This window comes from Colletotrichum phormii (genome assembly GCF_030913505.1).
Source record: "Colletotrichum phormii strain CBS 102054 chromosome Unknown BDP81scaffold_18, whole genome shotgun sequence".
NCBI lineage: Eukaryota > Fungi > Ascomycota > Sordariomycetes > Glomerellales > Glomerellaceae > Colletotrichum > Colletotrichum phormii.
In genome coordinates, this window is record NW_026851460.1 from 778605 (window position 1) to 799970 (window position 21366).

The following is a 21366-nucleotide window of genomic DNA, read 5'->3' on the forward strand; positions in this document are numbered from 1 at the left end:
GAAGCTGTATGAAAATACCTCCTTCATGGCAAAATCTGCGAAATCTCTGCCCGTATGCCCTTATTGCGCAGCGCCCGTGTGATGTGGAAGGAAGTTCCTTCCCGCAAAAAGATTTCTCGTCGAAAAGCGGCAAAATCGCAAATTTCCTGGGCGGTGACCAGCCATTTGTCGAAAATTTCAGCAGTCGTCGCCCACCGCAGGCAGCAAAGCCCACCAAAACCCACTCCAACCACCCATGGCCCGAGCGCCTCGACCGGTCGCTCGAGAAATCTATATAACGGCGACCTTCCACCGCCAATCTTAGACTCTTCTTCTTCTTTTTTCTTCATGTCGACAATACTTCAGAGAATCATTTCTATAGTATTCGACCTACTCTTGGTTCCCTAAAGGAGCTACAGATCCCACCCTGGTTGATGATTGATATCCTCGACACCCTAGAGTGAAGAACTCTGGTTGCTCTCGCACCCTCCGCAAGGAGGGCGGCTTCTAGACAATTTCGGTTGTCTGTCTCTGTATAGAGAGCGGTGATGATCTCGTCCCTGATTGTGGTCTTGCCCTTGGGCGCACGGTCAGGGTGGGTGTCGATGGACGTCTGACAGGCCTTTTTTCTCTTTTTCATTGCTTGCTGGAGCTGGTCTCTGGCAGTGAGGAAGAAGTTTTGATCGTCTGCGTCGCGCAGAGTTTCCCTGTTGATTCATTCCTCGGGACGTTTGCGCGTGTGTCTGCATCCTGTTGTGAGAGTCCATAGCTTCGAGTCAAGGAGACCAGCTTTGACGGTCAAACATGCATCAGCTCGATCCCATGGGTTGGCTTGGGTCCAGAGAATAAAAATCCAATGGCGGCTTCCAAGGCAAGAGCGATGAAAGTGCCTTCATCGTGAATTTCCGTGATGTACTTTCCGCGAAACGACTACGCTGATGAACGGCAAGTTGATGGCTGCGTTCTCGTCTGTTGTCGCCATACTTCGCTATCCACGAACATGCGTTCATCCACGTGAAGCGTCTTAACCATCAAATTGACAAGTTCTGAGTGTTGGATCTGCAGCTCTCGCCTCGAATATTCAGCCTCATTTCGGAAAAAAGATGTCTGGCCCAGCCACTTGTGGCGTCTTGGATCGTGAACCATCGAGCGATAGTTGAAGTTCGGCAAGACAAGGGGGGCTGGGGAAAGAGTTGGGGACGCAGAAGGATCAGGTGCAGGGGTGTCCCAATGCAAGCGTCATTGCGCGTGGGAACTCCGGCAAGAGCTGAGTTTCGTTTCATCGCATCGTGATCAGCCGGCCGAACACCTGCCGACGTCTTTCCGTGCCCGTCTCACCTTTTCTTTCTCTTCCTTCTTGTCACCTAATCCGCACCAGAAACTTATCCCAAAGTTTAGAAAGGGTCCTCAAGCTCCGGCTCTGATACCTTACCTTCTGCGCCTCGCATTACCTATTCCCAGCCCTTGCTACCGGCAGCCACGTGTCGATCATTGCTTGCTCCAGAGCTGAGCTTCCTCTCCCAAGGGACTCCACCAGACTCCTATCGAACCCTCAGAAACAAGAATCAGAGGCCAAGATGCCGCCAGGTCAGCCGCTGTACGTTTTGTTTCTCCGCTTGTCTCACTGAGCTCTGGTTTCTTTCGCTCTCGGCCTACGGAGTACACACCGCATTCATACCTACACACACATACCTCGTATGGTGCGCACACACACAGCTCCTGCTGCTTCCACTATCATAGCCCCAAAGACCGCTACCTGTTTGAATCCGTTCCATCCCTTCAGCTGCATGAGTTGCAGCACTAGTAAGCGCATTGGTCCGGAGCCCAGCCCAGCCAAGTGGTGGTGGTGCTAGCTCCCATCCCCCCGAACCTGGGGCGGGGTGTCAGTCACAGTGACACAGAGACAAGGTGTGAGTTTGGCTTGCTGGAAGCATGTGCGAACCATTGTTCTCTTTCCCCAAATCGTCGTCCGTGGCTTGCGTCTGAAAATTCCCCTCTCTTGCCCGCTGTCATTCCATCCAAGATAGAGAGCTGTTACCGGCCTCCCCGATTCTTCCTGCCGCATCTTTATATGCCACTGTAGCATTGCAACCTGCGCGCTCGCGCGACAGACGTCCAGTGGCTTTGTTCAAAGAAAATCCACAAACCTCACATATCCCTACGCTCTTCCTTGTATCTTTTGCATGATGTCTCGACGACCACCGTCGCTGGAATCAATAGGCTCTCGCGCCTCTGTGGGCTCTCCCATTGACCCAAGGTTTAGGAAGAAGGTTGCTGTCGTCGGCAGTGGATCCGCAGGCATCGCGGCTCTGTGGGCACTCAACCGAAGCTACCATGATGTTTATATGTATGAGGCTTCCTCGAGGCTAGGCGGACACACGAATACGGTGACCTGGAAGAACGGGAAATATGAGACCCGTGTCGACACCGGCTTCATTGTCCTCAATACCGCCACATATCGTAGGTCCTCTGCACCATCCATTATGAGCGTCTGACTTACATGCCACTCAGCAAACTTCATCAACTTTTTGAAGAGGGTCAAGGTCGACACGGTGCCAACCGAGATGACATTTGGCGTCACTCGAGACCATGGCTTGTTCGAATGGGCTGGTAAAAGTCTAGATTCCGTCTTCGCTCAAAGACAAAACATCTTCTCGCCGCGGATGTGGAGGATGATCTTCGACATCATCCGTTTCAATCAATTTGCACTGGACCTGTTGATGGCGGAAGATGAGAATGATGCTGCTGCGATGAACGGATACAGCAAAGGAGGCAAGAGAGAGGAAACGATCGGCGAGTACCTCGAAAGAGAAGGCTACTCGGATGCCTTCAGAGACGACTACCTGATCCCTATGACTGCCGCCGTATGGAGCACCAGTCCGGATAAGTGCACACTGAACTTCCCGGCCGTCACCTTGGTTCGCTTCATGTAAGTGTTATTATCTATGATCGGGGTGTAGTACTAACGGAGACCAGGTGGAATCATCACCTACTTTCAACTGTTGCAACAAGACCGGAGTGGCTCACATTGAAGAAGTGCGGCAAATCCTATATCGATGCTGTCATGAGCGGATTCCCGTCAAATCACCTTTTCCTCAACACGCAAGTCACACAGGTCACCAGCGAGGAGGACGGCAGAGTTCGTGTTCACACTCACAACGGCAAGTCCGACGTCTACGACCATGTTATCTTGGCGACGCACGGAGATCAGGCCTTGAGAATTATCGAGGGATCAGCCACGCCCGAGGAGAAGGAGATTCTTTCCGCATTTCAGACGTCTGAGAACTCTGTTGTCCTCCATTCCGACATCTCACACATGCCGGTATCTGAGAAGGCATGGTCTAGTTGGAATTACCTAACCCTCTCATCACCCTCTACCGGCAAGCAAAACATTGACCAGGTTTCTTTAACCTACAACATGAACATCATCCAGCACATCCCCCGCGAGACCTTCGGAGACGTCCTCGTCACGATGAACCCCTTGCACCAGCCGAACCCAGACACGATCCAGGGGTCATTTACGTATCGTCATCCTCTCTATACACCTGCCGCGGTCCGCGCACAGAAGCTTCTTCCGCGCATCCAGAACAAGAGAGGCATCAGTTACGCAGGTGCCTGGACAAAATACGGGTTCCACGAGGATGGCTTCAGCAGTGGACTCCATGCCGCACAGGACCACCTCTATGCTAAACTTCCATTCCAATTTGTCGACTCTACGTACAGCCGCGGGAGGAAGCCATCTCTGGGACTTGCCGACTTGCTGGTACGACTCGTCATCCTTCTAATTCAGGTGTTTGTCATTAGAGTACTGGAGAGAGCGGCGGGTGTAGCTGGGACTTTAATTTACGGTCGTAGAAATGGGTGGAGGAGGTCTTTGAAGAGTGGCAAAGCTGCTTGAATCGGCGTAATGGTAGTTGGCGTTGGACTACTTCATACGGCTTGACGAAATGAACAGCATGAAGTCGGTGTAAATGATAGTACATAATCAACGAAAACATCTAATACTGCGTAAGGTACTGACAGAAACCATGAACTCCAGCATCCGCCAGTTGGGTTATCAATGACATTGGAGTTCCTCAGGGCATCGAAGTGCATTATCCTTGTTGACCAGGGGCTCTTCAGCGGGGACTAGAGCACAATCCCAGCGCATAGACCCCTATAACCCAACGAACTGGTGCCCCGGGGCGGAACAACCACCCCGCCCGCCCCGGCCTCTTGGTGACCGTCCGATGCCACCAAGCTAGAGCTAGGTCGGTCCCCAGATCCCGATGAAATGCGAGATGGCATGACATCGTCGAACGATTCGGCGCAACGTTCCCGGCAACAACCTCACCCTCACCCTCAACCTTCGCCCCGTTCGCGACCATGAACGCCCTCCCGCGCCTCCCGTGGCGCGCATCGTCGCAGTCGACACAGAAATGGAGATGCTTCTTCTGCCAACACGCCGTCCGTCCCGCGCCGCGCAGCTTGCGAACGCCCCCGGCCAGCCGCCGAGCGGCATCGACGACGCCTTCACCGAAGCAGCAGCAGCAGACCGGGCCCAGCTTTGGCGGTGCGCCGTCAATGGAGCAGATACATGCGCATTATAAACGCAAGAACGCCACGACAGCGTAAGAGAGCAATTGGTGTCGAGAGTCAAAGAGGAACGTTGGGCTAAGGTGCTTTTGCGACCAGGTACTACACTCTCAGCGTCATTCTCGGGACTGTCGCTCTGTCATACGGCTCCGTCCCTCTCTACAAGATGGTGCGCCCTTTCTACCTCCCGACCCTCAGCAACCCCTCAATTCGAGGAGGAAATATTGCAGACAACTAACTCATCAACCCCCGCAACAGATCTGCCAAACAACAGGCTGGGGCGGCCAACCCGTCCGCGCCCACGGCCCCGACGTCGACTACAGCGAAGACGGCCTCGCCGCGCGCCTGGTACCCGTCACCACGGCCCCTCGCATCCGCGTCACCTTCAACTCGTCCGTCTCGGACATTCTCCCCTGGAAGTTCACCCCGCAGCAGCGCGAGGTGCGCGTCCTCCCCGGCGAGACGGCTCTGGCTTTTTACACGGCGACGAACAACTCGGACCAGGACATCATCGGGGTCGCGACCTACAGTGTCACACCGGGCCAGGTGGCGCCGTATTTCAGCAAGATTCAGTGTTTCTGCTTTGAGGAGCAGCGGTTGAATGCGGGCGAGACGGTGGATATGCCGGTTTTCTTCTATTTGGATCCGGATATTGTGAATGATGTCAATATGCGTGGTATTGAGACTGTGACGTTGAATTACACGTTCTTCAGTAAGTTTCATTCGCTTATTCTTTTTTGTCATCCTCTGCGAGACAGTGTGGAAGAAGGAGAGTAGGTGATGGATTGCTGACGGTGCGTAACAGAGGCCAAGTATGACGACAATGGCAAGTTCAAGGCGCCTACGCCGTTTGCCAGCAACTAGATGGAGCATATCGTCACGAAACGCGGACGACACGCTCTGTGTACCATATTTCCCACTCCGACGACGTGTTCTACCTCAAACTTCAACCTGTATAAAAGACCCCTCTAGACCTCGTTGGTCAAGCTTGTTCAACTACTACTGTGTACCCCATTGGTGGAGAGCATACCACCAGGCGTTGAAAAGAGCTATTGTATTCTGATGAATGTGGCAAAGGCGGCATATAGATATACTGTACCATGATCGTTCTTCACAAGTGCCTCCCTCTTGGTCATGGATGTGTAACAAAGTGATTTTGGCGAGCGAGATATTCCAAAGGTCCTCGCTCAGAAACACCTATATAATAAACAAGACCTACATGTGGAAAATACACTGGCAGGGCTTGATATCGGCCAGGGATAAGAGAAAAACAAATCCTCTTGCTGATTCTTTTTGCTTAGATTAGAATACGATCCTCAAATTGTTCACTATGGTCGTCGGTTGAAGGGAAAGTGGCGGGAAGCTTAAGTGGTCAATAGCCCTCATTCCTGGTCATGCTTAACTTCGCTGAACCGCAAAGCTTCAAGCCTGACCTCTGCCTTTTGCTATTCGCTGCAAGTTTCCTTTGCGATTTCACGTCTACCTTCAGCAGAACCCGGAATACCTTGTACATAACACGAGAGGTGCCTCTCTTGGCCCTTCAGAAATTCGCCTTATCTTATCAGCAGAAGATCCCGGTCTCGGCCGATCGAGCTCCAAGTCCGGCTTTTGAACTTTTTTTTCTCTTCAGGCCAATGGCACGCCAGTTCCACCAGGAGCTTGGACCAACAGGCGATTTGTTTGCACCTCAGACCTAAGTCACGTGCTCATCACCAAATTTGCAGCCCACAACGTCCGAACCACCCCCATCCTACCAAAACTTTTTTTTTCGCTAGAGGCATCTTTGAACTTTCTTGATTTTCCCAGCGACGCCCAACCTTACCGAATTCCCTTTCCAACCAAACGCCGTTCGTACTAACGCCAAGATGACCAAGGTTAACCAGAGTGAGTAGTCTTCTTGAAGCCCATGATAGCCATTGAGATGAATGCTGACTTTGCTGCGAAATAGACATCTCCGCCTCCCGCCGCAAGTCGCGCGCGGCTCACTTCAAGGCCCCCTCCAGCGAGCGCCGTGTTATCATGAGCGCCCCTCTCTCCAAGGAGCTCCGTGAGAAATACAACGTACGTCCCCTACTCAAACAACTCGGAATCATCACCAATCTAACTCTTCTGTCAAAGGTCCGCTCCATCCCCGTCCGCAAGGACGACGAGGTCACCATCGTCCGTGGCACCAACAAGGGCCGCGAGGGCAAGGTCACCTCCGTCTACCGCCTCAAGTACGTCATCCACGTCGAGCGCGTCACCCGCGAGAAGACCTCGGGCCAGTCCGTCCCCCTCGGCATCCACCCCTCCAACGTCGTCATCAACAAGCTCAAGCTCGACAAGGACCGCGAGTCCATCCTTGACCGCATCAAGGTCGGCCGCGAGCTCCGCGTCAAGTCCAAGGCTACCGCCTAAATTATTTCTCTCAATCCACAACACTCGGTCTCAATTCGTCAAATCACCATGACTCCCCTTCTCCTTCTTCAAGTGACGGGGGCTTAATGTCACTCTCAAGTCCTCACTCATAACGAGCTGGAGGAGCTAAACGACCAAAAATCCAAAAGCGGCAGTTCAAGGGAACCGGTACAAACTCAACATCACAAAAACGGCGGCGGCGGGGGGTTATGACAACGATATCCACATCTTCGACGGCGTTTTTCACGACAGGACCTTTGACGCGTTTTGGCAATGGCGAAAACATTTCGATGCTTTCGCCTGGAAAGGGAAAACAAAAGAACGCGAGGGAAAATTAAGGCTAAAGGCAACAAAAAGTTCTAGAAAATGGAATCGAGAAATTCGTTTCTCAATGGCCACCTCACGTCTTCAAACCCGTGAGATGCTCCATGGGAGGTCCTCCCGAAGCCACCACCGTTCCCTTCGGCCATGCGGAGGCGGTGATGTCTCTTGCTACATCATACCGTGACCATGCTAACCTGTCTGCTGCTATTGACTGACAAGAACACGAGTTCTGCTATATGAAATATGGAATGTTCTTGAACGGTAAGTCTACTACGTGACTCTGCACACAATCCCCGCTAGGATATCTCCGCGTCAACCACTGAATCCATGGTTTTCGAGGTATACGACTGGCGAAGAGCAATCCCCGGGAGAGGCTTTTCCAACTGGAATCACCACCTCTCCCACTCGCCCGAAGATTTTCACTGAGCTTTTGCATGAGGCTGGAGATTTGATGGTGAGATACATAAAATCTCCTTCTGTTCAGCTTTTTCCTCTCAGTTAGCGGTCAGTCAATATATCAAGAATGCTTCGGCATCACTCATGACATCACACAAAACTGCATCGTCCCCTCAAGCTGGCCACAATCATGTGTAAACTGGGATCATTAATGCTAACATAACCTAACTAATTCCGTCTTCATGAATCATGCCGTCAATCCTCCACCTTCCTAGAGACAGTGCTGTACCAAGTACGAGATGCATAATCTGTGTATCGAGAACCACTCCCTTAGAACATAACGCGGCGGCTCCTGAGTACTCGAAATCAATGCATTGATATCGGAAACCGCCATAGCACTCAAAATAATTCGTACAAGTGTTTAGAACGCGTTTTTGTAGTCATAACAGAGTAAGTAGATGCCAATGGCGTTGTGACTGAGATGCTTCATTTGATCCGCTATAATCTAAAATCAGCTCCATCACCATTGCCAGCCCAATAGACGCTACTCACGATGGAAAGGCCAGGAGGTTGGTTCTCAACGCGAACATCAGCTGATGCGACAAGCAAGCTCTGACTCGCATCCGGTTTGCCGTTATCATTCAACTTGGATGGCGACAGTCGGGTGGACTGGTTTGCAGTGTTGGCGATGGCGGGCGACAAGGAGGCTGCGGCATGGCCGATAGCATACTGAGGAAGATAGCCTTGGGCATTCTCCGAAGTGACAGCTCCCGGAAGAGCAGTCGCAGATGCAGTGACCTTCTCCGACCACGTACGAACGCTGCTGTCAAGTTAGTAAGTATGATGCACAAAGTTTGGTGAAGATTGAGACTGACCACGAGTTGAAGTAGGCTTTGTCGGACTCAGACTCGACCACGTTGTCGGACGAGATCGTACTGTCCTTCGATTTGTGAAGGCCTTGGCTGTTGAAGTGGGCAACAGGACGTGACTTGTTGCGACGCTTCATGGGCGAAGTGACATTGTCTGACTTGGTGTCTCTCTTCAGATCCTTCACTGCTTGCTCCATGTTTGGACCGGTCAATCTCTCCAAGGCGGCGAAGGGATTCTTTTCTCCCTTCATCGCGAGGCGATACTTCTCTTCGAGCCGTCCAGCTACGCGTTCATCGCTGACTACGCAACAAGGCGCCTTCTCAGGCGACGACAGCCAGAAGCTCCTGCCGTCGAAGAAGGGGAAGTTGGCCCGCAGGTGCGAAGGGGCATTGCTCCAGTAGAGATGCTTGGCCATCTCCTCGTCCTGGTTGAGAGGACGGTGGTAGACGTAATCCTTGATGTCAGGACTAGGGTCCATGCCAAAAGGCACCTGGCCAACCAGGTACGCCATTCCCAAGTGAGGATTCTCACGATTCAACTCGGCGAGCTGCTCGTCAAGATCGGGCGTCGGAGGGCCACCTGAGAAAAGACGATCAGACGCTTCCTGGTTTCTTGGCAGGATACCATGGAAGACTTTGTCACCTGCCTCCTTTCCTGCCTTGGGCACAGCCGAGACTGGAGGAGTATTCTCATTAGGACGGCGAAGGTCAGAACGAGGCTGAAAGACCGGCGCCAAGGCAGCAGACACAGGAAGACCGGTGGATTGTTTACGGAAGTGAAGTGAGTCTGAATCTCTGGTCTGATTCTGTCCCGTCGGGTCGAAGGGAACAGGCGAGATGGTCGCGAACACGGTAGAGTTGATGTAAGGAGCAGATGCCGCCGAAGTGTCCACGGCAAGCTTGAGTCTGTCCCTCTTACGATGACGAGGGTTCTTGGGCTCCTCAGTCACATTCGAACGGCTGTTGTGAACTGGGTCGTTCTTGGTATCTGCATCGCCCGACGAGACAGACATGAGCGTCTTTCGAGACTCGGCATCGGTCGGCTTTGACTCTTTCGATATCTTGGCCTCGCTAACGTCCTTTGCGTCGCTGCGCTGAGAAAGAGTGTTGTCCTCGAGTGCGAGTTCACCCTTGAGCTTGATCTCAAAGTGCTCGATATCGGAACGAAGCTGACGAGCATACTCTTCCATGTGCTTCTCGTCAATCTGATGGCGATTGTAAGCCAACTGAGCCTCTGCTTTCTTGAGGCTAGATCGCAGGCCTGCAAGCTGGTTCTTGGTGATGATGCTAGGTCGGATGGATGAAACTGGGCAACTCTCGGCTGCCACATTCGGCGTGAAGGGTCTGGCGCCTGCCGTAGGCATAGGCTGAGGAGGTTGCTGGTACATCATGGGCTGGCCCATCTGCTGACCCACTGGACCAAACGCCATCGGCATCATTGGAGCACCAGGGTACGTTGGACCACCAGTGTATTGCATGCCCATCGGCATCATTGGATGAGGTGGGAGGAACCATTGTCCACCAAATGGAGGCATGGGCATAGCTCCAGTGTTGGGGATGACGCCACCATTCGGATCCTTCTTCTCATTCGAATTGCCGACAGGAATCATGCCGCTGTTCAGAGAGGCAAACTGTGCTTGTGCTGGAGCCTGGGGAACGCCGAAAGGGGGCATCGCAAATCCACCGAAAGAAACCATGGGGTTCGGGCCTGGTGCCATCATTGGGAAGGTAGATTGCATGGCAGGATGAACAGGGCCCATCAACGGGGGTCCTGGCATGAACTGGCCATTGAAGGCTTGTCCCATGGTAGGCTGTACACCATTGATGTCGACGTTGGTTCTCTCTCTGCTGCTCTTTCCAGTCGGAGAAGAGTGGGAGGCATCAAGGGTATTGGGGACGATTCTGCCTCCAGCAGTGACGCGGACGTGGGTGGGAGATCGGACAGCTTCGTAGAATTGCTCAAACCCCTTACGCTTCTGATCAGGGAGGACAGGTCGCTGAGAAGGCACCTCGGGCTGAAGTTCGGGCTCGGCATCTTGTCCATCGAGCTGTCGACCAGCGTGTCCATCAAGCTGACTGACGTCTGCAGTGATATGACGAAGGGTACGAACAGGTTTGTCGTGGAGGGGAGCAAGGACTTGAGGAGCCTGAAGCTTGGCCGGTGCTTGATACTCCGAGTCTCCAGAAGAGGACTGTCTGACCTCCATGTTGGCACGAGAGACTAGAGGAGCTCTCTGGGGGAGGAAGGGTCGCTTGTGACGAATGATGCCTGCTGTGAAAGAGGTTAGCACTGTCATGGGCCCGACAGGCCTGGAAGGAAAGGATGAGCATACTGAGAATAGGATTCTCTTTGGCATTCTCAAGCAATTTCTGCTCGAGCAAGCATTGCAGCTTGGTGCCACGGATGGCCAAGAGCTGGCTGATGCTGTAATGAGTCGATTCCATTGTAAGGGTCTCGACGAGCATATCAAGCAGACTGGGAGCTTGGAGCAAGTGCGGGTCGTTGACTATTGAGGTAGAGTTAGCCTGGTGCCGATTGAATGCAGAAAATGATGTAGCCGGGTGTAAGAAAATCATTTGGCACTGCACGGCTCCCCGTAAAGGCTGATTCCAAAATTCAGGAATGCCGTGCCAATCGCTGGTCAAGGAGGCGGTTGACAGCATTCGAAGAGTGGCTGGTCGGCGGTGGTAAAGCAGTCCAAACTCGCGTCAAAGTCGCTCGTCTGGGCAGTAGAAGACTCGGAAAGGGAAGTCGACCAAAACCAAGAACAGAAACAGTGTTGTGAACAAAAGCACTTACCAGAGTCAACGAGGCGAAATAGCAGGTCGACAAGCTTGGTGAGGGCTGATATGCAATATAAGAATCTGCTGGGCGATTTCAACAAGACCAACCCTGCAGAAACGAGTGCTGCACGAAGGGTTGGTGCTGGAGGGGAGTCGGTAGAGTTCCAAAAGTTGGACACCAAAGCAAAGGGAAGCTGGGTTGGCGATGGTGAGCTTGGATTGTGTGGTTTGACGGAGGGAGGGTTGAGGATCGACCGAGTGATGTTGTTGGGGGGAAGAGAAGAGAATTCAAGTGAAGTGTTAGAAAGAAAGAAGGGCCTTGGGTTGGATGGGTCAATTAATTTGACGGAAGGTGTGAAGAAATTCTCGACAGGTAAGTACGAGGCAAGGTGCTGGTCCAGAGGCAATGAGTCGGAAGGAAGGCGGTCACTCAGGTGGGTAGCGGTGTGCAGGAAGGTGCAAAGCATCCTGCCTCTCATTGAAAAATTATATGAGGAAGGACTTTCCTCCAGAGGTGATGATATTCCCAGTGAAAGAACCACAAACTTCGAGACCAATAATTCTCCTCGTCCCTTAGTATGTGAGACTGAACAACGCTCTTTCAGAGAAACAATATACATGTCACGCCAAGTGAATACAATACAAACCACAAGAAGCTACCGGTGAGAGTTTCTATAAGAAGTGAGAAAGGAAGGTCGTCGTGTCCGATTCACATGAGGTACGAAAGCCAGAAGCGATGCCCTCCTCTCACTTTGAAGACAGCAATCCTACGTCACCAATATCATTCATTGCTCACTCACCTATGCTGAACCTTTAACCACCATTCCCTTATTATGGCCTCACAAAACCACTTCCAGTCTCATTTGTTGAATATCCTTTGTTGTTCTTTAGTGTGCCAGGTACGCTGACTGCAAGTCCAAGTCAAAGGCGAGTTCTCAGCAGTATGAATCGACGGGGAAAGGATGCCCATGAAGCTCCATGTGACGTACAAAGTTGTGGATGTGAGGAAGTTACAAGTGCCATGGTATCACAACGTTGCTTTGGGACACAGTACTGTCCTTCTCGATTGCTGTCATGTGAGCGAGCCTAAGGCAAGGTACCTTCGTGTTTTCTCTCCTACCACTTTCCCCATTCTCTCAACTCATTTGATCCATTAACCCTGAACGTCGTTCCTTCAAAAATCCAGCACAAAAGAAATACTACTCCGGGTCCATTGAAGTTTTACAATATTGAACCGCACCTCAACGTGGCAGGAGAAGCCAAGCTTCGACACTTCCGAGGCCCACGAATCCCGCCAAACCTCCATTCCAAAAAAAATGGTCGCAGAGCCTCCTCTGACACCCAACAAGTCTGTCGACATTCTTCCAAATCTGAGGCATCTGACTATAGCTTTGCAATGCTATAGCGAGCTCGATGCCCACCGCTAAAACTTCTGATGGGAGCCCATCACGACCTCTCGGCAGAGGAGGGAAAAGCTTGCGATGCGAGTTACCCTCGAACCAGAATCCCGAGACAAATTTACGAGACTGTCTGTACCGTGGATTGACGACGGAACCGTTCCAAGCCTTTTCAGCTCCTAGGCATGCATTGCTGCTCGAACCCCTCGGCGGTTAAGGACAACTGTTGTCGTCTACCAGAATGTTGAGATAGAAGCTGATCACCACGCGAGTGAAGGTTTTCGAATATCCGCTCTTGATGTCCAAAGTTCGGGTGTCGGTCCAGCTTCAGGATCGCCGCCGGTCATCTGGGTTATCGGGGACAGGGACTGGAGGGTCAGGCTGAGGTTTGGGATGCGGCTTGTTATTCTCTTCCAGGAGAGAAAAGGTCAACGTCGATCGCATCTTCCTGTCGATTTGCTGGACACAACGGCACAATCCTCGTGCTAAGAATTCCTGATCAAATCGTTCTGTTGGCAGACTACTAACGTGTACTAGGTCAAGTACGGCTGGCCAGACGAGGCAAGGAAGTCGAATTAGAAATGGACTGGCGGCGATTCAGAGAGATAACATCTGAATGATCATGATCTCAGAAGACGAGCTGGAAGAGATTCAAGAAAACGGACGGACGCCCGACAATTTACATGTTTTTAAAAGCTTCCTTCGGGGCCTGCCTCGCCTTGCTATACCACCCCACCCCACCCTCATCAGCCCAAGACGCTCGAGCGGCGGGAGGGATTGGGTGCGGAGCACATAGGTAGGCTCATTCGAGGACCTCCCAGGTGACTCAAAGACAGGGACATGAGTACGTGCTCTTGGTTCTCCTATAGGAGTGTTTGCCGAAGGAGGAGCACGTGGCTTTCAGCAATGAAACCCCTTGATAGTTTGATCAACGGGAGGAAGAACGAGCAGAACGCGCATCGACGGGCGGCGGCAACGGGCGCCTCCCAGGAAGCCCCTCAGTATTCTGCCGATATGACAGGCCCGTCCTGAAGTCTACCGATGGCGCACAGGCTCTCCTCTGTCACACTTTCTTTCTATATACCAGGGAAATATCACGGAAAATCATGGGCAGGGGCAGGGATACAGACCCTGCTTGGCCCGTCCAGCTGACGACGATGACAAAACACGAGACCAAATATTGGGAGACAGCAGGACACAAGACATACAGGGCAGTTCGGTTGGTGTGTTGGCGTGAGTGTTGCCGCGTACAGAGGCTAGGTGTGTGCTATCTCCGTGGTGCTCCTATCGCCAGCAACAAGCAGATTGGCAAAATTCCTGTTCAACAAGGGCATCGAAGCCAAACGTCCCGGCCTAGCCGTCAAGGTTGGTTGGGTTCGTTCGGTGAGCGGCAGATCGACTTGTGCGGGGTCCTCGCACATTGGGCTTCGACAGGGAAGGTCTCGAAGGACGGAGGGCAGTTCCGGAAATTGGTCAGGATTGTACGGCTTTGACAGGTTGTTTCCTGCAACACTGAGCTTTCTTGGTCGCCATTGCTGCCCCTCGACTGGAGCTTGTCACCAAGCTTTTGCATCCTGAAACGACAGGGTCGTGAAAACGGTGACAGGGATCCTAGCTGGGACTGAGCGGCCCGTGGAAAGGATGACAACTGCCTCAACATGAAGACATGGGCTCACTCAGCTTGAGGTCTCGGGAGAGCGAGATGGGACCGGGACCACCCTTTGTTCGAGACTCGTCTGGGGTTGTGAAGTGTAAGGCAAAGGGTGGAATATCGCGTGTCCCTTGCTGCAGTAGGACCTGAACCGATGCGGCGGGTCTTGCATCCGGAAGTTGGTCCGAGAGCCACAACCCGCGGCCCCGTTCCGGTAGCTAGGCCCGGCCACAGGCCGCCCGTGAGCGTCGCAGGCCTCCCGACCATGGCTGTCACGTCCCGCCTTCATCTCTGTGCATTTTCAGGAATGTGGAATATCCGATTGCAGCCCCCGAACCGATCACACCATCTGATATGTGGCACAAGAAGAACTCCCCTTCCGCATGACATCAGCCCAATTAGGGGGGAAACAAGCGGCAGTCTGATGATTGTGGCTGATCAACAATGAGCGGCCGTGCCATTGAGGCATGCGAGCGCGGGATGTCAGGACGGCCCGAGCAATGGACATTTGCAACCGTCGCATGTGTTTGGCGTTTAATCCCTGAGTTGGGCCTTTTATTCATGGAGATTGCTGACAAAGTCGCAGCCACAGAGCATCTGAGCGGTTGTCCTTGCCACCATCACCCGAGGAATTGAGGACAATCTCGCCAGCAGCCTCGAGAAAATTGCGGGAGCTTAGGCCGAGATCAAGAAGCGCTCCTTCCATCGCCGAACTGCTCGCCCGGAGCTTTTCAACCGACGTGAACACAACTTCGACCGGACAACATTGGACACTCTCAACCTTGCCTTATTGACGGTGAACCAGAGACACCTCAGACCGAAAGACTGAAGTAAACGAACGGACATGCGGGAGTGACATCAACGGTCAGACAAAGTCAAAAAACAGCCCAGGTCTCTACCAACGAAGATGCTACAGCTAAGTTTTACAACGACATGGGTTCAACGTTCCCCGGCCACAGAACAGCAAATGTGCGGGAATAAGCATGTATCCATACCTTTACTGATTTCTAGTGTAGAGCGTGAGGAACGCCGCATGACGCACCCCCAGAGTCATCATCAACGATACCCACGCCTCAGCCTCGGTCATCGGGCGAAAGCACCGAGGAACAAGGAGGAGAATAATAGGGGCTGGGCCGGCTGTGGCAAGCCGGAACGAAAACCCCCCCAAACCCCCACACTGGAACCCTTTCGAAGAATCCTAGAGTGCCAGAGCTTAGGCTTTGTCCACGCCAGAAAGCCGTCGACTGTCTGTCAAAAGAGGGGCAGAGTCGCGCAAATGAGGGGTACTCGGAGCACCCTCAACCTCACCACCTATGCAGAGTTGAGAGGGAGAGACGAACTGTGAACCCCCAACCTCCAAGCCACCCCGTACCGGCCCTGTATCATGACCTGCAGCTAGACTAGTCATAGACTAGCCGATCCATGTATTTCGTACTCTTTCTGCATCGCCAGGGGCTCAGGAGGGACCGTCTTTGACCGGATTCGTCGGCGAACCTCCAGCCATTGGCCAGGCGGTGGATGAGCCTCTATTTTACCGCAACAACCGGACGGGCGCCGGGGACGGCCTGCATTGTCTGGACGGGATTTCACAAGTGTTACCTACGAATATGCACTTGCTGAATTGGCTTCTCTCATCATCCATCCATTGCCCCGCAACCCTTGCGTCCAGAAGCATTGCGGAACGACGGTCTCCCGCAATTGGAATGCACAAAAGGAAATGCATGTGAGGCGGGCGACAATATGAGCGATCCAGAGACAATTGAAGCTTCCTAACTGGCTACAGCGGCCAGACAGCTGCCCTGTGAAACCTTGGACAATCTTGGACAACCTAGGGCATCCGTGGAACAGCTCGGCACATGTTGATGTCAGATGGTTTACCCCTCCTCTTGTACAAGAAGTGAGGGTATTCCATACGGTCACTTCGGCCTGAACTTTGGTCTTCCTCTTCTAACCTCTCGTCACCTCTCACTCGTCCTTCATCCATACTTCCCAAATACCAAACCTTTTTTTTTTGCCTGTAATATCTGTACTACACATCAACTCTAACGAGTGATCCTTTCTCATTTCCTGTTCAATTCCCACAATTCGGATCCTACACCCCACGTTAGTCTAACTCCCTTCGGCTTTCAACATGTGACAGCAAGCTGACCCAGCGTAAAGGAACAAGTCAAACCACGCCCTGTCTAGTATCTAGACGAGACGACGACGACGACTACGACCGCGACATCGCCAACCTCGACCCGAAATTCTCACAATGGCACCACTTACGCCCCATTGGACCCAGCCGTCCCACCCGGACGTCCAGGATGTCATCAAGGCGAGCGAGACAGAGTTCCTCACCAAGAGCTTCTCCAAGGTCTCTCTGCCGCCCTTTGCCGTTTACGCAAAGATGTCCTTCCCGCCATGCGACCTGGCCGACGAGCCGACGTATGCCACTGTTCAGTGCGGCAAGGCCAAGCACTTGAACCTCAACAGTGACCTGCTGTACATTAACCACTCATGCGAACCATCTCTTGTTAGTCATGCCACCAAACAAGCACAAATGTCTACTTCCAGAGTCCCCCCAAGAACCTACCCCGGGTCGGGGACAGGGACATCCCGGAAGATGTGAGATTGACAGGTGCTATTTATAGATTTTTGACACGGGCAACTTTAATGTCCTGGCTGGCCCGAAAGGACTTCAGCCCGGCGATGAACTGACTGTGAGTTGTCACATTTCACCCACTGACCCTGGGCAACCGTGGTCCAGGGGGTTTATCGCCTTTTGAGGCTTGGAGAGGGAGGAAATGAAATCGGGAAAAGCACCCGCTGACGTCTGTGTACCACCCAGTTCTTCTACCCCTCCACGGAATGGCACATGGCCCAGCCGTTTGACTGCTTCTGCGGCACCCCCTCGTGCCGTGGCACGATCGGCGGCGCACGCGACATGGCCCGCGACAAGCTCGAGGGCCTCTGGCTCAACGGCCACATCCGCGAGCTCCTCGAGGAGCGCGACTCGGGGGCTCGCTCTGAGAACGACGACCCCACGGCCCAGGCGCTGAGAGATGCCCTCAAGGCCGCCGAGAGCGTCGTCGAGGCAGCCCGCTCCGCGCTGAGGAGCTACACCGAGGCTACTACCGGCAGCAACAGCAACGGAGCCCAGCAGCAGCAGCAACAGCATCAGCAGACGGCCAAGAACGGCGTCAATGGCTCAAAGGCCGGTCGCAACGGTGCTAGTGCCAGGGAGTTGGGAGGCGAGCTTGGCGGCGACACGCGCGCTGCGTAGATGGGATCGGGCTCAATGTTCTCTTTTGTATTCCTATCCATCCATGCCTGTTTCTGAAAATCAAAACGGTGATGGGAGGGGGCTGCTGTGACTTTGGCCCGTGACGTGTAGGAGGGACAACTCAACTTGTATTCTTCGCACTCTTTTCTCTTTTTGCGATGTTTTCTTTCCTACTTTATTGATGCTAAATTCAACATGTCGCTTTTTCTTCTTACTGCAAGCACGAGGTTCGAATGGAGCCTTGAGATGAGATGAGATGGTCGAGTTGAGGATCGTACAAAATGAAATGGGGACACAAAAAACAGAGGGTTATGTTAGAAGACATGAGAGGTAGCCATCATACATTATTAAACCCACAACTAAGTGTCTCAATCACCGCAAATGCCACGACTGTAGAAGCACTCTTCCTCAATTTCTTAGTCCCGTCTTCTTGAAAGCTGGGGTTTGAACATTTCTTTGATTCGGGACTCTACACGGGAACGAACATAATCTCTCTTAAAACTCCAGATGCCCCATACCAGACCCGTACAACCCGTAAAAAACAAGTACACCGCGATACAGTCATACATAGTGTCACACGCCGATTCCCACAACGTTTATACTACAACAATTCCGAGTAGCACTTTCTTCATGGGGAACCACCACTTTTGTTTTGTGCTTTCGTTTTTGACTCTTCCTGTGAAAGGTCACCCTTTACTGCTTCTTATCCTTATCCACCCAGCGATCGCCCCAACTCGTACGGCGTCCCTTCTCGGTACCGACGCCGCCGACGTACTGGCTCTCATTCTCCTCCCAGTCCTTACGCTCGACGATACGACGAGCCAGGAACGCCCGCGCAAACTTCCACGACTCGGTATCAGCCAGGTTCCACGCCTCAACGGCCCCGCGGATAGAGAGCTCGCGCGCGTCCTTGGTCTTGCCCATGTCGCGGGCCCTCTTCAGCAAGGGCGCCTCCTTGTCGAGCTCCTCGGCGGTGGGGATGGGTCCGTCAGCAGGGTCATGCTTGGGCTGCGGGCGGCGCTCGGGGCCGGGGACGGGGGTCTGCGAGGTGCCGTCCGTGGCGTTGTGGGGGATGGCGAAGCCAAAGTGCCAGTCGAGGTCTTTGGGGAGGTCCTTTTCGGCCGTGAGCCAGAGGGAGTGGGCGGTCGCGAACTCGCCGGCGACGGCCTCCTTGAACTTGAGGACGCGCGGGGCGCTGCCGATGCCGACGCCGAGGAGCTCTGTGGTGACGGCACCGAGCCAGGCGTCACGCTCGGATTTGCGGCGGAGCCAGGGGATTTCGAGCGAGTCCTGGAGGTTGGAGAGGAGGGCGGTGGTGTAGGGGTGCGGCACGGTGCCGATGGTGTAGAGGGTCGAGGTGTTGCGGTAGCGGGGAGGGGTCGAGACGTGCATGGGCTGCGCGGGGACGCAAGGCTTGCACTTGGGGTTGTTGGGCGGGCAAGAGGAGGGCATGGGGGAGTCGGGGCACATGGAGAGGTCGCCGGCGAGGTCCCAGGCGTCCTTGATGAGGTTCGTCATGTGCTGAGGCAGAGGCTTGAGGACGGCGATGCCGTCTGAAAAGACGTTCTGCCAGGTCGTGTGCAGGTGGCCGTTGATGAGGTTCTTGAGGGCCTTGAGACCACCAGCACGGTCTGCGGCAATAGCCTCGCCGACCTTGGGATACTTGTCCTGGATGACCGTAACGTCGTAGTAGGCAATTGCCTTGGGATAGTTGTCGATCTTGAAGGTATCCTCGGTGGCGGCAGCAACGAAGTCCTTGGCCTCCTTGAGCTTGGAGCTGGCCATGGTAGCCTTGATGGCGTTTGTGACCTCCTTCTCGCCGCCGGCAAAGAGACCGTTGTCCAAGTTGTTCCAGCGGGTGAGCTCTGGGTACTCGCCGCGGCGGAGGTACGAGAGGAGGGGATCCTCGTGGGAGCCCATGGGCAGGGTGGTGTGGTAGGCGAGCAGGCCGCCGCGCATGTTATCCCAGGCCAGCCAGCGCATCAGGTCGGTCTTGAGGTCGGCGTCCATCTCCTTGCGCTGGAGCTCGTCGTAGAGCGGGTTCTTCATGGCCTCAGCGGCACTGAGAATGATGGGCTTGAAGCCGCGGGCCCACCATGCGCGGCGCCAGAGGAGGAGAAGCTCGCTCTCGGCATCCTTGCTTGCGGCGTCCTTCTTGATGGTGGTATCGTAGTAGCAGTAGATGGCCGGGCGAGGCTTGAGGGGAGGCAGCAGGGAGCGCTCCTCGTCGAGGGTTAATGAGGAAGAGAAGGGCACAGAGAGCCACTTCCAATCCGCCCACCAAGAGGACTCGCCGTACGTGTCATTCTGTTGACGCGGGGGCGGGTGTGAGGGGGACTTGAAGGGGTTCAGTCTGCTCGAGGCGCCGAATGGGTTCTTCAGAGCCGAGGGTATCGAGAACTTATGGTCGGTGTATTTTGATAGACTCGGGCCGGCGGGGATGGCGCTCGGGAGTGTGAAGATGAGGGAGAAGACAGCGAAGATGGAGATGCTGACGAGGAGGAAGGAAATGCGTCTCGTGCCAATGCGGGGGAGCGGCCTCCCAAATATCGTGTGTTGCTTAGGCATGATGGGCGAGCTAGGTGTAGCCGACGATGAGGATTCGGGAATTCGGGGCCTTGGAGGGGCCGTACGCCGAGTGGGATAGATCGATTGAGGTTATCGTGGGTCGATGGAGTCGAGTCGAGTCGATTCGCGATGGTCGAGCTCAAGGGTAGGACATGTGGATAGGGAGCTCCAACACCAAGCCAAGCCGAAGAACAGACACCTGGCTTGAGAAATGAGAGAATGGAGGTCAAATCGATCGAAGCTACGATAAGGAAAGTAAAGTAAAAAAAGCGTTTGAAGAAGAGAAATTGACCCTAAGCGAAAGGCGGAAAAGTTTAGCTGTCAGAAAGGGCCAGGGAGCTGCCCGTGTGAGAGGCGAAAAGTGAAGACACGCGACGATCGTAGTTGGATGGTTCGTCGTCAATTCAATGCTCCTCCTCCTTCATCCCTTTTTTTTTTTCTCTTTCCTATCTCTCTCGGGATTGGGGAGCTGACGAAGACACGGTCGGCACACGGCATAAGGCACAGCAAGGGGGAACCTGAAGGCAACCGCAGCACGGCAGGTGTCAGCCAACCAACATGCCGTACAAAATGACATCCCGTCATCCCACCCTCCGATCCCCCTGGAATTTCTGAACGCGTAACTTTACGTGAAGCAAGGATCCTAATGTAGCCGATAAGATAAGGTGCTGGTATCTGATAGCGATAACGTAGTAGTGGCTGGAGCTTGTGGCGGGGCCACACTGCCTCAATTGAGCTCCTCCATTCGTCCACCTAATAATTACTCCGTACCACTTTAAACATACTCATCACGATGCTTCATCAACATAGCGCCTACTTTCATGCTATACTTTCCTTTCGAGACGAAAGATCATTGTAGTATTACTCGAATGAGTCAACACTGTGTAGTCCATGAGCAGACTCTTCGCGACTTCGACTACACGAACTCTTGGCTGGCGGCGTGTTCGTATTGCTGTAGCCCAGCGGCACAGCGTACCTGTTCCCAGCCAGCATCGCGTCTACCAACCATACAATTAGCCTAAGAAGCATTCATTTCGTTGCAACGTGCTCTCTAGCACCCTTGTTAAAGACCCTGCGTCTAGGAATGATGCCTCAATCCGGCCTAGTCAAGGCAGACTCGAGATGAGTCGCAGTCCCCTGAGCAAACGGCACAGTGATGGT

At 53.6% G+C, this 21366-nt stretch overlaps 6 protein-coding genes across 6 annotated transcripts; 4 read left to right on the plus strand and 2 right to left on the minus strand.

Moving 5' to 3' along the window:
* Window positions 1-1973: 1973 nt before the first annotated feature.
* On the plus strand, window positions 1974-3893 carry BDP81DRAFT_73829 (amine oxidase). The gene is made up of 3 exons (XM_060596222.1): window positions 1974-2439; window positions 2491-2908; window positions 2956-3893. The coding sequence occupies exons 1-3, from the start codon at window positions 2163-2165 to the stop codon at window positions 3875-3877; spliced, it is 1617 nt and encodes a 538-aa protein (XP_060442045.1). The 5' UTR covers window positions 1974-2162; the 3' UTR covers window positions 3878-3893.
* A 451-nt stretch (window positions 3894-4344) lies between these two features.
* Window positions 4345-5418, plus strand: BDP81DRAFT_326786 (cytochrome c oxidase assembly protein CtaG/Cox11; the record flags this gene model as incomplete). The annotated part of the gene is made up of 4 exons (XM_060585087.1): window positions 4345-4589; window positions 4654-4723; window positions 4813-5266; window positions 5360-5418. 4 exons carry the CDS (start codon window positions 4345-4347, stop codon window positions 5416-5418), a joined length of 828 nt encoding a protein of 275 aa, XP_060442046.1.
* A 1001-nt stretch (window positions 5419-6419) lies between these two features.
* BDP81DRAFT_463608 (ribosomal protein L24) lies at window positions 6420-6951 on the plus strand (the record flags this gene model as incomplete). Its single annotated transcript, XM_060594047.1, has 3 exons — window positions 6420-6438; window positions 6503-6615; window positions 6673-6951. The coding sequence occupies 3 exons, from the start codon at window positions 6420-6422 to the stop codon at window positions 6949-6951; spliced, it is 411 nt and encodes a 136-aa protein (XP_060442047.1).
* A 1206-nt stretch (window positions 6952-8157) lies between these two features.
* Window positions 8158-11791, minus strand: BDP81DRAFT_495876 (uncharacterized protein; the record flags this gene model as incomplete). The annotated part of the gene is made up of 5 exons (XM_060595415.1): window positions 8158-8169; window positions 8224-8491; window positions 8547-10812; window positions 10874-11047; window positions 11341-11791. The coding sequence occupies 5 exons, from the start codon at window positions 11789-11791 to the stop codon at window positions 8158-8160; spliced, it is 3171 nt and encodes a 1056-aa protein (XP_060442048.1).
* Window positions 11792-16143: 4352 nt separating this feature from the next.
* On the plus strand, window positions 16144-18035 carry BDP81DRAFT_73892 (uncharacterized protein). The gene is made up of 4 exons (XM_060596223.1): window positions 16144-16475; window positions 16533-16887; window positions 17006-17074; window positions 17203-18035. Exons 2-4 carry the CDS (start codon window positions 16627-16629, stop codon window positions 17635-17637), a joined length of 765 nt encoding a protein of 254 aa, XP_060442049.1. The 5' UTR covers window positions 16144-16475; window positions 16533-16626; the 3' UTR covers window positions 17638-18035.
* Window positions 18036-18330: 295 nt separating this feature from the next.
* BDP81DRAFT_452518 (uncharacterized protein) lies at window positions 18331-20205 on the minus strand (the record flags this gene model as incomplete). The annotated part of the gene is made up of 1 exon (XM_060592756.1): window positions 18331-20205. One exon carries the CDS (start codon window positions 20203-20205, stop codon window positions 18331-18333), a length of 1875 nt encoding a protein of 624 aa, XP_060442050.1.
* Window positions 20206-21366: the final 1161 nt, after the last annotated feature.